A 22519-nucleotide genomic window follows, 5' to 3' on the forward strand; every position below is an offset into this window, starting at 1 on the left:
CAACGTTTTTTTTTCTCCCTCATCACTCTTGAAATTTTATTTTTCTACATTTTCTCTTTTCCTCCTCTTTTTATGTTGTTCTTCTTCCTCATTCTTTTACCTTCTATCTCCTAATTTCTTCCTTTTTATTTGAGATTTTGAAGACTTCAACTTTGAGCTTATTTGTGTTCTATTTATTAATAATGATTTATGTTGGTCAATCTGCAAGTGTACAAAATCTACCCGGTTTTAATTTATCGAACCACATGGAATTGGTATGCGAATTCAGTTTAAACCTCGAGTTCACTGTAGGAAAGCAAGTAAAATTCAGTTTTAAGGTTGATTGTTTAGGCGATTAATTAACAAGCAATTGAAATATAAGTGTGTGAAGAACAATGGTGAGCATGCCTTGGGTTCTTGCTTAACTAATTCAGTTTTAGTCAACCTATTCTATCCACAAAACTCTGAGTCTCTCCATGATGCTCTAGCCTAATCAATCATCTATCGATGTCTCGCATAGACAATCGTCTCAAGTCAAAAGATAGGCACAATTCCTTGATAACCTAAACATTTGCTAAAGGCATTAAGCATGCAATTCAGGCCAACAAACCCCAACCCTTCCTCTATTCCTAGTAGCAAGCATAGAGGGAGTAATCCCACAACAAGTCCCTAATCTATAACAAACTTCCGTTTTATTATAGAAAAACATAAAACTAGTTCGCGATCAAGCTTAAAACATAAAGCATGGATGTGGGATTCAAGGGTTTACTCAGAGGATTCATGAATAGAAATAGGAATTAAGATTAAAACATCATAAGTCTTACAAAGAACCCAAAGCAAAGGGGTTTTAGCCAAACATGGCTATGAAATCCATACAAGAAGATAAAGATGAAACCTGAAACATAGGGCTTAGAGAAAGCTCCTCAAGCTCCAGAACTCAAACCCTTTCTTCTAACTTATGAAAATATGATAAAATGACAAAAGGTTCCAAGAGAAATGTCTAAAAACCAATTTATAGGCAAAACAGTCGAGTCTAAGCGCTCAAGCGCCAATTCAGAGCGCCAATTCCAGCTCAAAACAAGCTCTCTGGAAGGTCATTGGCGCCTAGGCGCCAATTCCCAGCGCCTGGGCGCCAATTCTAGAAAGCTCAGAAAATGTAACTGGCGCCAATTCCCAACGCTCAAAGCTCGCTGGAAAGACTTTTTAGCTTCTTCATAACTCCTCTTCAAGCCTCTTTAAGCCCTCCTTCAATTCCATGCTTCTAGGCCTTCCTTCTCCTTCAGTTTCATACCTGGAAACTTAACCAACAAGCCAAGGAAATATCCATAAGCTCAAAGAGCTTATTAGAAAAGAGGACCCTCAAATAACATAAGAAAATCATGCAAGTCCTAAACTTACTTAAAATGCAAGAAAAGTCCCTATAAAACTACAAAATTACCAAAACAAAGTAAAGACTCAAAGAAAGATAAAAATGCATAAGAATGCATGAAACATTACATGAGACTCGGCAAAAAGACTTAAAACAAACAAAGAAATGACCCTAAAAACACTACTAAACTAGGGTCATCAATTTACTCTTACTCTCCCTGTTTTTTGTTAAAATGCATCTTCTATGAATATATATTAGTTATTGAAGAGATCTTCAAAAGCAAAGATACAAATGTGATGTTTATGGGAACACGTCTTTGCATATTGTGGGCTAACTTAGGGTTTTTAATAGCTAGCTTAAGTATCTCTTTGGCAGCCATTGATAAATTTTGATTCTCTATTTTCAGTATTTTGGAAATGATTTAATCAATTTATTTGGAATATGCTTATGTAGTGTTTATTTCATTATACTTTTGTAAGGTCAAAGTTTGATCAGTGGTTGCATCTCTATATTTTGATGATTACAATTAAGGTTTGTGATGATGAACAATTGTGGTACCCTAACGTTTGACTCTTTTAGTTGTGACAAACAGGTTCTGTTTCTGACCCAAGCTTATTCATTCAGAAGATAAAGACCCAAGGGTAGCCAAAAGAGAGTTGAAAAGCTTACCATGTTCGCTCAGAACAGTGGCAAATCCTTCAGAAGTTCTGAAGATAGAAGCTCTCAAGAGGTACTGAAGAACCGGAGTCAGAAGTTCTGAAGACCAGATGTTCCAGCGGATCGGTCCAGAAGTAGAAGACTCAAGTTTTGAAGACCTGCAAGAAGTTGGCTCTGAAGACCCAAGTTATTCTAGCTCTGACGTTCAGAAGTTATGAGGAACTTGTTCAGAAGTAGAAGTTGCAAGGTCAGAGGATCCAAGCTTCCGTCTGACTCTGATCAGAAGCTTCACCATCGTTCATCTAAAGCACTCCAGATCATAAGTACGCTGGTTAAAGGACATGTCACTGTCATAGTACACATCGTACTGTCATAGCCTGTCCGCCACCTACCTCGTTCAGCCTAGCAGTCTGATATTACAAGATTGCCACTCCAACGGGCAAAACCCTAGCAACGGCTACACCATATGCCTTGGAGTATATAAGGGCAGAAGATAGAAGAAAGAAGCTAAGAAACTTTGCTGATATTATCGAATTCATTCTAACCAATCTCTTAGCAATATTTCTTCACTGTTCTTAAACATCTGAGTTTACCATTAGCTTTTCAGAAGCAATTCTTGTAAACCCGAAAGCTCTTACAAACACTTTGTAAGTTCCTTGAGAGACCAAGGTTGGTCGGATCTTGAGAAGACTGAATCAGTTTGATTCAGTGTTTAGCTAGTCTTGAGAGGATCGTTGGATCAACTTCTTGAGAGTATACTAGTGAGAAAATCAGTGTAATGTTAGTCACTTAGCAGGTTGCAAAGTGCAGTTGTAACACTCATTGATTTTAGTGGATTGCCTTCATCAGAAGAAGGAAGAAATCACCTTCACGGGTGGACTGGATTAACTTGAGCTTTTATCTCAATTGAACCAGGATAAAATACTTGCGTGCTTTACTTCATATTCTTCAGCACCTAGTTCTTATCTTTGAGTTTGGAAAAAGTTCAAAAGTATATCTTTTATTCGAAAACTCTATTCAAACCCCCCCTTTCTAGTGTTTTTCGCACCTTCAATTGGCATCAGAGCACCGGTTCTGATTTAAACACTTAACAGTGATCAGTGATCCAGAACCTAGTGTGAAAAACAATGATGACCCAAGCCAATACTTCCGCTGACAACAACAACAACAACAACCAACTCAGAGCACCAGTCTTTGATGGTGAAAAGTTTGAGTACTGGAAAGATAGAATCGAAAGTTATTTCCTTGGCACTGACCCAGATCTCTGGGATATGGTCATCGAAGGCTATAGTGATCCAGTAGATGCTTCAGGAGTGAAGATCCCCCGTAGTGAAATGACTGACACTCAGAAGAAGCGTTTCAAGGATCATCACAAGGCGAAATCTATGCTGTTCAACTCAATATCGTATATTGAATATGAGAAGATCTCTGACAAAGAAACAGCAAAGTCCATCTATGACTCCTTGGTCATGATGCATGAAGGAAATGAAGAAGTCAAGGAGACCAAGACTCTTGCTCTCATAAAACAATATGAGCAGTTTAAGATGGAATCTGGTGAAACCATTGAGGAGATGTACTCAAGGTTCCAAACTCTGATTGCTGGAATCAGAGTGCTAAACAAGAGCTACTCTACTGGTGATCATGTCAAAAAGATCATCAGAAGTTTGCCTAAGGAGTGGATGGCTTTTGTCACTGCACTAAAACTCTCCAGGAATCTGAACTCCTTGAAGCAAGAAGAGCTTGTGAGTCATCTCAGAAGCCATGAGATTGAACTCAAAGAGCACAAGCCTCAAAAGAAAGACAAATCTATTGCTCTTAAGTCAAAATCTGACAAAGCGAAAGCTTATCAGGAAGAATAGGAAGATTCCTCTGAAGAATTATCAGATGCGTCTGGTGATGAAGAGTTATCTCTTTTCACAAAGAGATTAAGCAAACACTGGAAGAACAGACATAGAAAGGGCAAAGGACTAAAGAAAAGTACAGGAAGGTTTGAATCTTCATCTGGTCAGAAGAAGTCCTCTGGGAAGGAAGTCACCTGCTTCGAGTGCAAGGAATCTGGGCACTACAAGAGTGACTGTCCCAAGCTAAAGAAGGACAAGAGACCAAGAAAAGTCTTCAAGAAGAAAGCTCTTGTGACCTTCGATGCGACTGACTCTGATGAAGCTGAGTCAGAAGAAGATGAAGCTGTGGAAGCTCTGATGGCTACTACTAGCAGAGATGCTGAAGCATAGGATGACATGAGAGCTTCAGAAGATGACTCAGACTCTGAGAATGACGATGAGGTATTCTCTAATTTTTCTCCATCTGAGCTAAGAACTGCATTATCTGAAATAATGGAGAAACATGATGTTCTTTTAAATAAACATAAAGAGCTTAAAATAAAATATGCTGTTAAAACCAGTTCATCAGAAGTTCATGAGAAGTCAGTCTCTGGACTCATTGAAGAGAACTATTCTCTTAAAAATGACAACTCTGTTCTTCGTGCTAAAAATGCCATGCTACAAGATCAACTTGCATCATCTGATGTTAAGCATGAAACCTTATATGAGAAAGCGTTTCAAAGGTTCCTAGCCAAAGGCATAGACAGAAGTCTTATGGCTTCATGATCTATGGCATAAGCAGAAATGGGAACAGTGGCCTTGGCTACTCTCAACCTATGAGAAGTGAGCCATCTGAGTCCAAACGCGAACCTTTGCATAAGCATTTTGTTCTTGCCGGTACTGTTGTTCTAGAAAAGGTTACACCCAAGATGGTAAAACCAAAGGGAAAACTTAAACTTGACATGTCTAAATATTATAATCAAGTTCCCTTGTATTATCCTCCTGTTGCACCCAAAGTTCCAAGAACTTCTGGGAAAACTAACAAGAAAGGACCCAAGATATGGGTACCTAAGACAAAAATTATTCCTGTTGCAGACATCTTATGCAGCTCAGTTAAGACACCTGTCATGGTACCTGGACAGTGGATGCTCGCGACACATGACAGGCATAAGGTCTATATTCCAAAAACTGATGCCGCTTAAGTCAGGAGGAGACGTTGGCTTTGGAGGAAACCAGAAGGGAAAAATCATTGGAAAAGGTTCCATAGGAGATGAAAAAATTCCAGTCATTAATGATGTACTTCTGGTGGAAGGATTATTGCATAACTTGCTCTCCATAAGCCAAATAGCTGACGAAGGTTATGATGTGATCTTCAATCAAACCGGCTGCAAAGCTGTCAGTCAAACAGATGGATCTATTCTGTTTTCTGGGAAGAGAAGAAATGACATCTACAAAATCAAATCTTCTGAATTACTATCTCAGAAGGTCAAGTGTCTTATGTCTGTTAACGATGAGCAATGGGTTTGGCACAGACGTCTAGGACATGCCAGCCTCAGGAAGATCTCTCAGCTAAGCAAGCTAAACCTCGTCAGAGGATTGCCTCATCTGAAGTTCTCATCAGAGGCTCTGTGTGAAGCTTGTCAGAAGGGAAAATTCACTAAGAAGCCTTTTAAAGCAAAGAACGTGGTATCTACAAAAAGACCCCTTGAGCTACTTCACATTGATCTCTTTGGACCAGTGAAAACTGAGTCCATTGGAGGAAAGAAGTATGGGTTAGTCATTGTGGATGACTACAGCAGGTGGACATGGGTAAAGTTCTTAAGGCACAAGGATGAAACAAACACTATGTTCACCAACTTCATTACACAAGTTCAGAAGGAGTTCCAAACTTCAGTGATTACTGTCAGAAGTGATCATGGTAGAGAATTTGAGAACATAGCCTTTGAAGAATTGTTCAACTCTCAAGGGATCTCTCACAACTTCTCTTGTCCTCGAACTCCTCAACAAAATGGAGTTGTTGAAAGAAAGAACATAACTCTTCAGGAGATGGCTCGCACCATGATGCAAGAATCAAGTATGGCCAAGCACTTCTGGGCAGAAGCAATCAACACTGCATGCTATATCCAGAACAGAATCTCCATCAGACCAATTCTGGAGAAGACTCCTTATGAGATGTGCAAAGGAAGACAACATGATATCTCTTACTTCCATCCATTTGGAAGCACTTGCTACATGCTCAACACTAAGGAGCAATTGGGTAAATTCGACTCTAAAGCTTTAAAATGATATTTTCTTGGTTATTCTGAAAGATCTAAAGGTTTTAGAATTTATAACATTGTTCATCAAACTGTTGAGGAATCTATCCAAATTAGATTTGATGATAAGCTTGGCTCATAAAAGTCAAAGCCGTTTGAAAGATTTGCAGATCTCAGCATTGACCCATCAGAAGCTAATCAACCAAAGGTCAGTCCAGAGGATGTTGCTCCAGAGGCAGAAGCATCTGAAGATGCTCCACCAACTTCTGATCAACTTCAGAAGAAGAAGAGAATAGTTGCCTCTCATCCAGAAGAACTGATCATCGGCAACAAAGATGCTCCCGTCAGAACCAGGTCTATGCTCAAACCTTCAGAAGAGACTCTTCTGAGTTTGAAGGGACTTGTATCTCTCATTGAGCCCAAATCAGTTGATGAAGCTCTTGAAGATAAAGGCTGGATTCTGGCAATGCAAGAAGAACTAGATCAGTTCACCAAGAATGATGTATGGTCCTTAATGCCTAAACCCAAAGGTTTCCATGTCATAGGAACCAAGTGGGTATTCAGAAACAAGCTGAATGAAAAAGGAGAAGTCACGAGAAACAAGGCAAGACTGGTGGCTCAAGGCTACAGTCAACAAGAGGGGATTGACTACACTGAGACCTTTGCTCCTGTGGCAAGGCTTGAAGCTATAATGCTACTGATCTCTTTCTCAATGAATCACAACATCATTCTTCATCAGATGGACGTCAAGAGTGCCTTCCTAAATGGTTACATTTCAGAGGAAGTGTACGTTAAGCAACCGCCTGGCTTTGAAGATGACAAGCATCCAGAGCATGTCTATAAGCTCAAAAAGTCGCTCTATGGACTGAAACAAGCTCCCAGAGCTTGGTATGAAAGGCTCAGCTCCTTTCTTCTAAAGAATGAGTTTGTAAGGGGTAAAGGTGACAATACTCTTTTCTGCAGAACCTATAAGGATGATATTCTTATAGTTCAAATTTATGTTGATGACATTATATTCGGCTCTGTTAATCCCTCTCTTTGCAAGGAATTCTCTAAGATGATGCAGGCTGAATTCGAAATGAGCATGATGGGAGAACTCAAATACTTCCTGGGAATTCAAATTGATCAACAACCAGGAGTCACTTATATCCATCAAAAGAAGTATACCTTGGAACTTCTGAAGAAATTCAACATGAGTGACTGCAACATCTCTAAGACTCCAATGCATCCAACATGTATTCTTGAGAAAGAGGAAGTTTCCTCTAAGGTTTGTCAGAAGCTCTATCGTGGAATGATAGGCTCTCTTCTTTATTTAACTACTTCCAGACCTGATATATTGTTTAGTGTGCATCTCTGTGCAAGATTTCAATCAGATCCTAGAGAGACTCACTTAACTGATGTTAAGAGGATCCTCAAATATCTGCAAGGAACCACTAACCTTGGCTTGATGTATAGAAAAACATCAGAGTATACACTTTCAGGTTTTTGTGATGCTGACTTTGCTGGAGACAGAGTGGAAAGAAAAAGCACCTCCGGAAGCTGTCATTTCCTTGGAGAAAATCTTGTCACATGGTCAAGCAAGAGACAGAACACAATTGCTCTATCAACTGCAGAAGCAGAATATGTCTCAGCTGCCACTTGTTGTACACAAACCATATGGATGAAGAATCATCTGGAGGACTATGGTTTGTCTCTGAAGAAGGTTCCTATCTACTGTGACAACACAGCTGCTATCTCACTCAGAAAAAATCTCATTCTACATTCAAGAGCAAAGCACATAGAGGTAAAGTATCATTATATTCGAGATCATGTTCAGAAGGGCACTCTATCATTAGAGTATGTTGATACTGACCATCAATGGGCAGATATTTTCACTAAGCCCTTAGCAGAAGATAGGTTTTTATTTATTCTTGAGAATATGAACATGGACTTTTGTCCAGAGTAAGGTTCTTTCAGAACTTCTGACCATGGTGCCTTTGAGGTCATCAGATGTTACCTATTCAGAAGGTACTCGATCAGAAGCACTTAACCCACTGGCTAAACTTCTGTGGTAGACAACAATACACATGTCACTTCTTTGTGACATAGTTCCTTGTGTCGCGTGGTGTATCTGCTATAATGATGACACCTACTCTCCTCCACTATGCTATTTTCAGACTATTTATTTTACAAACCGTTGATTTTGCCTTTCACTTTATGTCTCTTAAAATCTCAACGGTTACTATTAAAACCACTATATGCACGATCTGACACACGATCTAATCCACACACTTACACAAACAGTTTTCAAAACGCTTATGTGCATTTATTTTCATTTACTCTCCTCCCTCCAATATTCTCTTCTCTCTGAACCCTAAAACTCGCATCTCTGAGAATCATTGGTAAATCAAGGAAATCAAAGGCAAGTATTACTGCTTCTTCCAAACTAACTGACGAAGATCAAGAAAAGCAAAGATTTGAAGAAGCTCAGGAAATTCTGAACACGGCCAATGTGGTCACCTGCGTCAAGAAGGCTGAAGAACTGGTTGTGTGCAACGAAGCAAGAGTGGACTTCGACAACCTGGCTGAGCATGGGTTTGATATCAGGGATCAAGTCGATTTGCAAGGTTGGTCTGGCTATTTCAATAGGCTCTGTGGTCCTATCTTTTACAAGTTGGTAGTGGAATTCTAGAAGAACACTGTTTGCAACGATTACTATGTCGTTTCCCATGTATTGGATAGGAAGATTGTTATCTCTGAGGAATCCATTGCAAAGTTACTGGGAATGGAGTTCCAAGAATGTGGACGCTAATGTCCCTGGCATGAGGAAATTAGTAAATAAGGTCATTTATGACAACTGGTCTCTGGAGAAGACGAAGTACGCCATAAAGGAATTGAAGCCACAAATGAAGATCTGGCAGAGGATTTTCATTTACTGCATTCACCCCAGAACAGGAGGAACTGATTACCTCAATGCAACTCAGAAGGTAATCATGTACTATATATCTAGGGGTGAGCCTGTGTGTCTTCCATTTCTGCTCTTCAACTATCCGAAGGAATGTGTTGAGAAGTCTAGAACCACTGCAATTGTGACCAAGAGGTCTATCTCCTACATTCCCTATGGCAGACTGCTCTCAGATATCTTCACCCAGAACAAACTGGTCAAGACCTTGTCTGACCTAGGACTTCATGAGGATCTGGCTATGTCCATTGGAGATGCTCTCAATGGGACTAAGTTGAAGAGAATGCAGATCATTGACAAAGTTCAAGTTGAACCTGTTGAAGAATCATCTGACGAGGTTCGTCAGAAGAATCACCCTGTTGATAACTATCTTCTCTGGTCTAAGAAGGATAATCCAGCCAGCATTCTGGAATATGTGAGAATGCTCAGAAGTCAAGGAGATTCAATCACTCTCGAGGAGTTCATCAAGAGTCTTCCTGATAGTCCTCCTGAGGCACCAACAAGGAGGTCCAAGAGAACAACCATCAGCAAGCCTTCAGATCCCAAAGGCAAATGGATACTGATAGAGGAAACCAAGAAGATGAAAGCAGCATCAAAATCTGTAGTCATCAGGGAACCAATTCAAGAACCCTCTCGTGAAAGAACTCCAGTGGAGTCACTTCAGGAATCTCAATCTGATAGCTCTGAGAGCTCTATGGCTTCTTCCATTGGAACTCAAGAAGAAGAAGTCTCACCGACAAAGGATGTCAAGAGGAAGGCTGTCATAGAAGAATCTTCTGATGAGGAAACTGAAGATGATGATGTTCCTTTGGCTAAGAGGCAAAGAATTCAAGCAATTCAAGTTGAAGAAGAAGTTGAGCAGGATGATTGTGAGATTATTGGAAATGTCCTCCAAGTCATAAGGGAATCTGCAAAAGCTAAAGAATCCACTGATTCTGATGTAGAGCCCATAGGCAAGAGGATGAAACTGCCTCTGAAGGGTCCACTTCAGAAGAAAGAGTCAGAACCAAAGCAAACATCTAAAAATGTTGCAGAGGTACAAAGAGAAAGAAGATCAAAGATAGCTTCAGATCCTGCAAGGACTGCTAGACTCACCAGATCTACCATACTCAGAGATTCAAGTAAGGAATTTACTAAAAGCATGTACCTATATCTACATCTCTGCCAACCTCAACCCAAACAGTTCCACCTCAAACAGAACCTCACACACAAACCTTATCTCAAGCAGAAACACAAGCTCCTCACTTCAATACCCAAACTGCTACCACCTCTATTCCATCCATCCCAATTCAAACCTCTTCCACATTCACCACCACTGAGTCTGCACCTCTCTTCAATTCATTCATCAAGGGTATCGCTCAGAGTGAGGCCACCTTGAGGGACTTGGTTCAACAATTCACACCCAAACCTCCATCCACCTCAAGAACCCTTCTGATAACTGAATCTGGGGAGATTCCTGCTGAGAAAGACGACGAAGATGAGGATGTTCAGATTCTAGAGCCTCCTTTCAATGTGCAACCAATCCAGCAGGTAGCCTCCTACTTTGAAGATGTGCTCCCAGATTCTGTTGCTGAATCCTCCTATGTGTCCTTATCTCACTACTCCAATGTAAACTCAAGAGATCTGAGTTTTACCCCACCTGAGAAGACAGCTACTTCCAGGCAAAGACAAGAGACCATTCCTGAGATTGAAAGGATGGATGAATCTGATCATTCTGGACAAGGATCAGTTCATGTGGATGAATCAATGCTTTCAAGGCAAATGAGAACTGAAAGTTCTAATGCATCAAGCTCTAATGCAACCAACACTCCTTAGCCTATCATGGATCTAGCACTTTCCTTTAGGTCACAAATCTCATTCAGCTCATTCAGGAGTTCTCTGATGAAGCAACCAGAAGATTGCAATGGCTATATCAGGTAACTGATAATCAATTTGATGCATCCTTGGTTGATGGTCTGTGGTTTGCTTTTGGAAGATGGTCAGAAAGTAGAGCTTCTGAGATTGAGAAGCAGCTTAGCAAGGAGAAGCGTCTGAGAGATCATGATGCCTCAGAGAGAGCTTATGAGCAGAGGCAGAGGGTGTTACACAAGGTTTGTTAGCCCATGAGAAGGGCAATGGCTGCAAGAACTCATTTTGTCTCTGAACGTACCTCAGAAGATGCTGATATGATTTCAGCAGAGATTGCAGAGGACAGTGCTGAAGAGATCATTATTCATGAGACTGCAGAGGTTGATGAAGTTCAGATGGAAATACCTACTCAAGCTGCAGCAGAAGTTCAGGCACCTACATATGCTCCTATTCTAGCTCCAGAACCAGATCCACATCCGGAAGTTGCTCTTCTGACTGCCACAATTGATAGGAAACAAGATGATCAGCAGAGGTTATTTCAGATGGTTGAGCATCAAGGACTGATTCAGAGTGAACAAAGTCGGCAGATTCAGGAATCCTCCACAAGAATGGAAACCATGATGAAGTATCTGATCGAGAATCTCCCATCTTCATCCAAGCCTTGAACCCCTCTCATCTATCTTTCATGCATAATTTATTTTAATTATCTCATGTTTGACCACGATTAATTTTGTTACACTTACTTAATGCACCGTCCATTTCTTTTAGTAACTCACATGCATTTATGATTCGATGAGTTTTATGCATGTTTATCTGTTGCTTCTCCTCTTTATAATCTGTTGCCTTCCTTCTTATTCATCACAACTCAATCCAATTCAATTCATCCCTTCTCTTCTCACACCAAAAATGACTTCTGTTGAATTGATATCTGAACTCAAGGCTCTGGTATTTGACCAGGTCTTTCCCTGGAGTGTTAATCTCTCTATCTCTCAAATCTCTCAAGCTCTTGGGATGATTAAGCATCTTTTGGACTACTGGCTGACATCCCATCAGACTCACTGTCTTCAAAATCTCCAGGAAGTTCTGAAAGAACTCCTTCGACTGGCCTCTTGCCGGAAGGACCTCGAAGATCAATTCGAAAGCATTTGTATGCTCCTTGAACATGAGCAAGAAGATCAAGAAGAAGCATGTCAGGCTGCTGCCTCCACTCCTGCTATCCGTGAAAGTGAAGCTCTGAAAAAAGAACTGGCTGCCCAGTTAGCTTCTATTGATCAGGGCATTCGTCCCCTGCACCTTCAGCTTCTTTCCATGAAGGACTCTCGTGCTTTCTTATGTATCTAGGACTAGTTTTCTTAGTCCTTTCTATCCTCTGTACTCTGTTTCTTTCACTAATAATAACAAGTGTCTTATCTGAGTTATTTATTTGTTGTTATTGTTTGTGTTTTTCACTCTTTTTGCTTATGACAAAAAGGGGGAGTACATAAAATGGTTTTTGATAAACTTTTATCTTTGCTTATATTATATAAAACCAGTAGAGGAGAATAAGTATCAAATACTTATAGCACATAGATATTGCCAAGCGTCCTAAAATAAGGAATACATTTTGTTCAAAATTCTGAACCAATATGCCTCTGACGCCTTATTCCAATACACCTGGACAATACTCTATGTCTTTATGTGATCTACGCGAGTTCTGAACCATCAATTTCTGATGAGTATACATCTTTCTACGCGTATCTTCTGATCACATCACTAAGACTCTGAATCTAGACTCTTCAACATCTCATCAAGTCATAGATTCAAGGGGAGTCAGGGGGAGACTCCAGCTCAGAATCAAGAGCAATACTAGATTCAGAAGGAGCAACATAAACCGTTACACAAGGATAAGTTTAAACTCTGATCTCTTCTTTCTTGTGTATTCAGTTTATTGATTACGAATTGTTCATCAAAATACTTGTTTTGTCATCATCAAAAAGGGGGAGATTGTAAGGTCAAGGTTTGATCAGTGGTTGCATCTCTATATTTTGATGATTACAATTAAGGTTTGTGATGATGAACAATTGTGGTACCCTAACGTTTGTTTCTTTTAGTTGTGACAAACAGGTTCTGATTCTGACCCAAGCTTATTCATTCAGAAGATAAAGACCCAAGGGTAGCCAAAAGAGAGTTTAAAAGCTTACCATGTTCGCTCAGAACAGTGGCAAATCCTTCAGAAGTTCTGAAGATAGAAGCTCTCAAGAGGTACTGAAGAACCGGAGTCAGAAGTTCTGAAGATCAAATGTTCCAGCGGAACGGTCCAGAAGTAGAAGACTCAAGTTCTGAAGACCTGCAAGAAGTTGGCTCTGAAGACCCAAGTTATTCTAGCTCTGACGTTCAGAAGTTATGAGGAACTTGTTCAGAAGCAGAAGTTGCAAGGTCAGAGGATCCAAGCTTCCGTCTGACTCTGATCAGAAGCTTCACCATCGTTCATCTAAAGCACTCCAGATCATAAGTACGCTGGTTAAAGGACATGTCACTGTCATAGTACACATCGTACTGTCATAGCCTGTCCGCCACCTACCTCGTTCAGCCTAGCAGTCTGATATTACAAGATTGCCACTCCAACGGGCAAAACCCTAGCAACGGCTACACCATATGCCTTGGAGTATATAAGGGCTGAAGATAGAAGAAAGAAGCTAAGAAACTTTGCTGATATTATCGAATTCATTCTAACCAATATCTTAGCAATATTTCTTCACTGTTCTTAAACATCTGAGTTTACCATTAACTTTTTAGAAGCAATTCTTATAAACCCGAAAGCTCTTACAAACACTTTGTAAGTTCCTTGAGAGACCAAGGTTGGTCGGATCTTGAGAAGACTGAATCAGTTTGATTCAGTGTTTAGCTAGTCTTGAGAGGATCGTTAGATCAGCTTCGTGAGAGTATACTAGTGAGAAAATCAGTGTAATGTTAGTCACTTAGCAGGTTGCAAAGTGCAGTTGTAACACTCATTGATTTTAGTGGATTGCCTTCATCAGAAGAAGGAAGAAATCACCTTCACGGGTGGAATGGATTAACTTGAGCTTTTATCTCAAGTGAACCAGGATAAAATACTTGCGTGCTTTACTTCATATTCTTCAGCACCTAGTTCTTATCTTTGAGTTTGGAAAAAGTTCAAAAGTATATCTTTTATTCGAAAACTCTATTCAAACCCCCCTTTTCTAGTGTTTTTCGCACCTTCAACTTTCATCTCTATTTTTACATATTGAGTCTATAAACCCTGAGATTGCTGATGTGTTTTTAGTTTTTACTGGATGATTTGGAATCGGACGCTTTGAGAATATTGAATGACAGAGAATGGGAGATGAAGTTTGTGTGTTGTGCGTGGGGCAACAAGGCTTTGATGAATTGAATGCTCTTTTGATGGTTGATTCACAAATTGCAGAGGAGGTTTTTTGAACAGCTATGGCATTTGTTGTTATATCCTCTGCTATATATGTTGTTATGTTGTGGTGTCATGCCAGATATTAAATTTTGGCTTTGGGTAAGGTGGTTTAGTTTAAAATGTGATGGGCTTAGGAACACTCTTTGTGTGCTACTAAAGTTTTGTACTGTACTTGGTATAAGATCTATGATCCATCTTATATATTAATCATGTTTTAGGTGTATGGTTAACATCAGTCTTGGTATTTTTACTGAATATGTATGTGGGTGCATATATGAAAGCGTGTATTATTTTTTGCTTTATGTGGGTGATGTTACTTTGTAGGCTTCAAGCAAATGGCTTCATGCTCACAGTAAAACGAGAGAATCTTATAGTGGTTTAGTTCCATTTCCATAAAACTGAAATTGTATCCATCCTTCCATCCAAGGCACTTTTTAATTGCTTTTCTAAATTTAGATCCACAATAAATTCTAACCCTGTATTTGGATAAAGTAGCTTTTGGACACAATTGTTTCAATTTTTAGGAAAGCAAAATCGTACATTAATGAAATAGGCAAGAATGCACAAAAAGCTAAAGGAGGCCAGAACATGCAAAAGCAAGCACCCTCAAGGTAACCAAAAGAAAATCATCCAACGGTGCCCACAAAACACCACAACAAATACCGAATGTGAGACTCGGATTTTTAAAGCTTAGAATAAATTAATTATTTTCCTGTTCACAATTAGGATTTAATACGAAACCCTGGAATTTACAAACACTCATTTTCGATACCGGGAGGTTTGCCGAAACTGAATCCCTGGTTTTTTTAGAGCGATTAAATTAACCTATGATGAAGACTTTCCCTGTTCGGAGCTTCAAATAAAGATTTCATCCGCGTACGCCCACTCTAATCGACGTTCCAAATCTTTCTTCAGAAGGAAGTTTATGCATCCGAGGTCAAAACCATAAAGTGCATTTTAAGCCGGTAAACATTAAAAACTAGCCTCGAAAACCAAAAATCATACTGATATCTCTTTGAAGAATTTGAAGATTCAGTGGGGAGAATATCGTGTCTAGAATACGTTGGAGTCAGTAGGAAAAATCGGAAATCACTCTCATATTTTTATCTTAACTCTATGAGCTAAATCCTCTGATATCTAAACAAATCTGTACCGGTTTACAAAATATCTTCTCAAAAATATCTTTACAAAATATCTTCTCAAAATATCTATCCATCCTTATCTGATCTTCTCAAAATATCTATCCATCCTTATCCCTCCACCAAGTCATCCTTATCTAATTTTTACAAAATATCTTCCATTTCATTCACTATATATATGTTGTTGTAGCTTGAAAAAAAAAACAAAAATTTCACCATTTTCTTTCCCAAACCCGCGAGCTTCACCAAGAGGAGGAGGAGAAGAGATTTTTGCTATTTCTTGCTTGATCGTTGATTCAACAGTTGCTACTTGAAGGTGTCGAGATTCGTTTGGAGGAACACTTGGAGCAGAAAAAGAGGATTGTGAAGGAGCCTTGCTTGAACACACTGGACGAGTTCGAGGTTAGGAAAACTTACTTACTAGCTATTTTTGTGTGTAAGCGTCGATAAATTCGACTTGAATATATTGTGATAGTGAGTGGCAACTCATCGTTATTAGCTAATGACCTAGAGTCGACGTGTTCGACTTATCTGTTAAATTCTGCACAAATATTGCATGAACTGTTCTGAAAAATGTTTTCTAGAGGATTCGGCCGAGTGAACTGATTGAGACGTGTGTCTCCGTTTTCAGGGCTTCGGCCGACATGGGAGATTAGGATTTATCGCATTGATATGTTGATAATTGACTCGCATGCTTAATTGTTAATGGTTAACTATAGGCTATGTGATTATTTGTTCACATGATATTTGGATTATATTGATTATATTGTGTCTTTCTATTACGCACTTGAAATGCTGACTCTATTGAATATACCGTGCAATTGTGCGAATGAGTGAGGAACGTCAAGATAGTGGATAACGGGTAGTTATGCCAGACTCCTGACGAGTTTTTGGATAAAGTTTGATGGGACGGACTGAGGTTCGTACCCTATTATTGTTTTATGGATCGAGACCTTCTCAAAGGAAATTGAGTTTGAAAATGATATTGGAAAAACCCCATTTGAATTCACGTAAGAACTTGGGTTGTTCTGTCTAAGGCAAGAAGGGCTTTTAATGAGGCATTGTGCCCGGCCAGCTTACCTGGGAACTTCTCGGGCCATTACTTGGGTGATGATGGACCTTTTGTTTTGAGACCTTCTCCAGGGAATCATTGGAATTATGGGATCTTTGAAACTAATAGGATTAGAGACGAAACTTAAACAATTTCATAATGAACCTCCATAATGTATTAAACAACCTCAAAACCCTTAATATAATGATAAAAGACTCAGACGAAAGTTTAGGGCTTGAACATTAAGTTTTCAAAATGAGAAGTGTCGTCGGATCCAGGTTTCTGGGGAAACCATTGTGCGTTGGCACTTTGCTCGATGAGCAAGTTTTATTGGTCGGCCAATCCAAGGGATAAGCCGGGGAACTAGTCAGTTCTGAGTATGTTGATACTCTTTTGCTCGTTGAGCAGTTTGTTTGGCTATCGAGATGGTGAGCCATGGTAAGCTGAAAGGTCACCGAGTGCGAGCTACATTCTTTTGCTCGTGGAGCAGTTTAGTTGGCCATCGAGATGGTGAGCCAAAGTGACTAGGAAAGTTACCAAGTGTGACTAGCACTTCTTTGTTTACCTTAGGGTATTGTAGAGACAATGTACTCTAGCTAGACACCCGTGCCTTGGTGAGGACGATTCGTTGTTTGGCTAACCATATTGCATTCATGCATACATTTCTTGGAAAGTGTACTGCTTTCCGAAGGACGATCTCAGATCGGACTTCATCGGAGCGAGATGCTTCATTGGAGCGAGATGCTTCACAGGAGCGTGCTGCTTCACAGGAGCGAGATGCTTCATAAAAGCGAGATGCTTTAGCGGAGCTAGATGCTTGGCTTGTCCCATCCATCGAGATGGTAACATTTTATCCGGATCATATTTTGAGCATGACATTGCATTGGCACACCAAGCACTTAACTATATTCGTTGATATATTGCTTATCGAGTTTTCGAGATATAACTTATTGAATTGTTGAGATATTGAATATTGAATTGTTATTAGAAATCTGATAACATGTTATGTATATACCTTAGGGTAGACGATACAGAACTTATATGTATATATACAACCTATATATATATATACCCCTTTATTCATCACATGTTGCTTGTATCATCTATTATATTCTGTGAGTTGACCCTAGCGCCTTGGCTTTGTGTGTATGGTTGTGTTTGCGCGGTCGGCCTGCTGCCAGACGTCCAACAGCTAATTCAAGATGGTTCGTCGTTCGGGGAGGATCCTGAGCGCAATGACTACTACTGAGCCTTCGACGTGGACCCGGACTTCATGCATGATCGGATGAGGGTCGATGTTAGGAGTGTATTATATGGGGGATTGTTTTCACAGCTCTGATTGTCATTTCTCATTTTGGAGCAGGGTAGGTCCCCGACTATTAGCTTTTGTGTGGTTCTCTTCCAGGAGGATTACAGGGAGTTCGTCGGGCATAGGAAGTCTTTCGAAGGCCGTTTGGGGCTGACTTATCTTCTTGAAAACTGTATTCACAAAACTCATGGCTCTAACCATGGGATGTACTTATTCGCCTGCGGGCACTATCTCCAATTACTTTATGTTTATTATCTTTGGGTTGAGTCTTCATTATGTTAAGTCTTCTGTTTGAAAAGAAAACGAAAAAAAAATATTTACGCATTTTCCGCACTATTGATTTAAAGTCACTAAAGTGGCACCACCGTAATCGGGGTGTTACACCGAAAGAGAAGCTAAAGAAAATAACACCAGGACATAACTCCCACTCAAATCTGCCTCAAACTGTGCGATCTAATCTGAGTTGTAATACTAGGAAGGGTTATCTCATTAGAGCAATCATAATCATGCCCATACGCTTTTCAATGTGCAGAGCACTCCTTGCCCTCGTCATAGCACCCAAATGACCTAGATGAATTGGGATTCAAAAAGCACAAACCCATAACCCAATCTTCGTGTTTGGACTATCAATTTCGCAGATATGCGTAATGTAAAAGGGAGCTCTGAACCCTAACCCCAAATTAGATAAAATCACCATCACCTGAAGCGTGACGATCTTGGTTATCTCGTTGTTGTTGGTTCGGGCAGCAATCCACTACGATGTCTTTGAGCCTTTTGGGTCTAGTAGCCAGTCGAAATATATATGAAAGCATGTACTATAATCATCTACTGACTGGCATCCAAAAAATCAGGGGGCCTACAATTTATGAGATGAGATAATTGACATTCCAAAAGATGTTGATTTTTAGTGAGTTAGGATGAAAGGAGTTATTATTTTTTGACAAAGCTGATATACGATATTATAGACCAATTGCTCCCCTCAAACTTTTCAATTTTTTTTAGTATTTTAAAGTTTATTGTTTTTTTTCTTCAATAATCTGGAGAAAAGAAATGAAAGATATTGATGTAGTAAAAATGCAAATACTAATTAAATATGTGGAAGTGAAGAAGGAAAATTAAAATAAAAATTAAGAATAAAATTAAAACTAAATCAAAAGAGAGGATAGAATCAAGTGTTCACCCTATTAATCCTTGGAAATGGTCAACCTTTGAGTAGCAAGTGTTTCTGAACTCAAGTGCTTTAATGTGTATTTTGCATTTAGTAATCAAGTTCACAAGTTTGACAATGTCAAATGTTTTGGTAGCCATAAATCAAGACATGGTACATAAGGGTCAGAACTATAGCCATGATGACTTGCTGGCCAAGAGTAATAGTTCTTTCCTCATAGGTTTCAAAATTGTTCTCACTGTTCGGAGGAGAATAGAGGAAAGTCATTGAAATGTTGTCTTCCTTCTCACATTGAAATATTGGTCTTCCAATCACATGCTTGTAGTATCCCCCACTTAATATCTGTACCCAAGCCATATCAACTTTGTTAATAGATAACGCATGTGTTGAATACCAATTGAATTAACGTGAAAACATTTTCATTTCAATTCATAAAAAAAATCTCATTAACTTTTTATTCTAAGAGTTTGCTTATGTCTATAAACTGATGTCAATGAGAATCCAAATATAGCTAATATGAGTGCAATAAATTAGAGAAAGGGAGGGGAAAATGTAACTTAACCTGGGTTTGATCTCCACCAGTGATTATAAGAGCACCTTGCTCAGGGTAAAAAGAGAGCCAACTTTTCTTGGAGTAAACGTGAAACTCTGAACACCCATCACAGACATGCACACACAGTGAATGATAGTAATCTGCTCCCCTAATCAGCATTCTAATCACATCATATTTCAATGAGCTACCCCATCTCCCACTCCTATCATCTCTGCAATGCTTGGAAATGCAACAAACACTCCCAACTTCATGCCCACAACGAACCACATTAACATCACCTTCAAATTTCCTAGCAACGTTTTTCAACATCACTGCTAAAATTTTCTCAGCCACCGTCTCCACCCGTGTCTTTAGACTTTCCATCTTCTCGCTACAAATTGTTCATCAAATTATAAAAAATATTTATTATAATTCAATAATTAACTTATAAAAATAATGGTTAATGGTCAAATTAGTCATTGATTTAATTTGTAAGCGAGTTTAATTTTAATCCATCTGAGGAAAAATGATGTTTAGTGGCGGCCAAAAACTGCCATAAATTATAAAAATGACCGTTATTAAAAGTCATTTTTCTTTAGATAAACGAAAATCAAATTCGCTTATAAATTTAGAGACTAATTTAACTATTAACCAACAAAATATAATATTATAAAGCGAATACTCATTGACTCAATGTTGTTCTCGGTGTAAGTGTCGTGCAATAGCCTCATGAAGAAGAAAGTGATTACTGATTGTCTCAAATATCAATCAAGATAATCTTTATGTTAAGATAAAACGTTGGTTAAATTAGCCTCTGAAAACATTTGACATAGTGAGTAACCGCACAATGCATTTCTTTCTTCTATGAAATTGAGAATTCATTATTGTAACTAGATAACTAGATTATTCAATAAATTTTCTATTTTCAAAAAAAAAAAAAACTAGATACTAGATAGTGTTATGTTAGAAAAAACTAGTTTTATCTGACATTTATCTTTCTGAAGTAGAAAAAAAATTTAATTGTTACCTGAAATTCTGATATCCACGTGGCAAAATTCCCTCCATTTTCAACTTGAACTCATGATCTTCACACCACACGAATTCTTCACTGAACTCATTTGCCTCCTCTTCTTCTTCCTCTGAATGATACTCCTCGAACCCCCACGGCTTCTCCGGCGACCTCGTCACCGCCGCTCGATTGCCCAGCGGCACGCAAAATATCCCGGCGGCGGATTGGGCAACGGAGGTGATGAGCTGCGGCGGAATGCCGTGGTTGATGATCTGGAAGCACCCGATCGTGGCCATGGAGCGTGAAACAACATCGCGGAGTGCGTCGTCGTGGTGGAAGCAGAGGGAGACGAAATCGACGACGGGAGGGGATTCGAGGTGCCTCTGTTTGGGGAAGATGTTGTCCGGGAGAACCAGATCGGGGACGCGAGGCGAGGTTTCTAGAAACTCCGTCAGAATGTCTTCGTTCGTGAAGGAAGATCTGCGGCCGGAGGCCACCGGAGACGGCGGCGGAGCGCGGAAATCGACGGGGATTTCCGGCATTGAGTGTGAAGATTGAAGAGAAAGAGTGAATCTGTGTGATTATTTGAAAGGGAGAAAGAGAGAAAAAGCAGCGATGATAGCGTGTTCCTTGCACCGCCGACAAGGGTTCCGGGAATCATTACGACGTCGTTTTTGCTTTTCCTTTTTTTCCATTTTGCTTTTTGCTCATCAGTTTTTCTTCCTTTACAGGTACTGGCCCTGCTAACAGTTTGTGTTTCTCATCATTTCAGTTGCTGTTACTAATATGATTATTCATTTTGTGGGGGCTATCTTTTGATTTAATTTACTTTTATTACTTTTACACCTCAATTTTTCTTAGAAAACTAAACTTTGTGGCCCTTAGGAAGATCATACCTCTTTTTATTTGAAAATTAGTAGTTTTCTATGGTCTATTAGAGAGTGATTATAAATTTCTTTCTGCATAATAATGTTTTCACACTTATAAAACTTAATTTGAGAGAGATAGATAGATAAGAGATATAGATAAATGAGAGAAAAAAAAATATGATTGATAACGAGATAAAAAAATTAAAAAATAAGAGAAAGTGATATGGATGGAAAATAAAGTGTGAACGAATCTTAACTATTTATTTCTCAAATTATTTAAGATTAACAAGCCACGGATTGCACCCTTTGCTGAAATTATAAAGATAATTGAGGGCCATAGTCTTTCTCAAAGTTTAATCTTTACTCTTACATGTATGGGTTTGGATACCGGTTAACACACATTCAACTCAATCATCAATTTAGTTCTGTTCATTTCTCCATGCATCTAGATGACTAGATCAATAAGTTCTCAATTAAAATCATCCAAACATTTGGGCCATGAAGACTCTTGAAGTCTTGAGTTTCAACATGTTGTTCTAGTTTCAGACTATATTGGATTTCGATGAAGACGTAGCAACTTAACTATGAGATATAGATGGGTGGAGACGTGGAGTTATGTGCTTTGCTTGTTTCACAATAGATATATGTTTGCTCAGCGATTCAACGGAATTTAGCTCAACATCGGTGATGAACAACCATAATTTAGCCCATATTCATATCTCGGTGAAGTTTAGCTGATATCGATGCAGTTGAGGATGGTGTGTTCTGGCGTTGGGTGCTTGCAAGCTCAACACCAATGGTGCGTATCAAGCTTCTGGTGGCTCTTTTGTAAGAACCCTAGCACTACTATGTAAAAGAAAGCAAGATAAAGTGCTGGAATAAAATTAGCTGAATATTCATTGCCCTGTTCATTCTTCGTACAGCATATATTAGCTAAACTCTAGAGAAAGATGACAAAAACAGGTGTCATCATATTACAGGTAGGAAGCTACTGGAAACAGTACTATTATCAACATTTTTGGAATTTAAAATAAACAGCAAAATTCAAACAAAATCATCTAGTCTTTTGGGTTTGGTGGTTAGCCTCTTGGGCCTTTCCATAGCAGCAGATTTTGACCCATCAGTGTTAGTGCTACCAATTCCCTTCCC

At 39.2% G+C, this 22519-nt stretch overlaps 1 protein-coding gene across 1 annotated transcript; it reads right to left on the reverse strand.

The window, feature by feature from the left end:
* Positions 1–18951: 18951 nt before the first annotated feature.
* LOC130745960 (1-aminocyclopropane-1-carboxylate oxidase) lies at positions 18952–21163 on the reverse strand. Its single transcript, XM_057598424.1, has 3 exons — positions 20520–21163; positions 19523–19883; positions 18952–19302 (listed from the first exon to the last, which is right to left on the reverse strand). The coding sequence occupies exons 1-3, from the start codon at positions 21041–21043 to the stop codon at positions 19081–19083; spliced, it is 1107 nt and encodes a 368-aa protein (XP_057454407.1). The 5' UTR covers positions 21044–21163; the 3' UTR covers positions 18952–19080.
* Positions 21164–22519: the final 1356 nt, after the last annotated feature.

This window comes from Lotus japonicus, chromosome 3 (genome assembly GCF_012489685.1).
Source record: "Lotus japonicus ecotype B-129 chromosome 3, LjGifu_v1.2".
Taxonomy (NCBI): Eukaryota; Viridiplantae; Streptophyta; class Magnoliopsida; order Fabales; family Fabaceae; genus Lotus; species Lotus japonicus.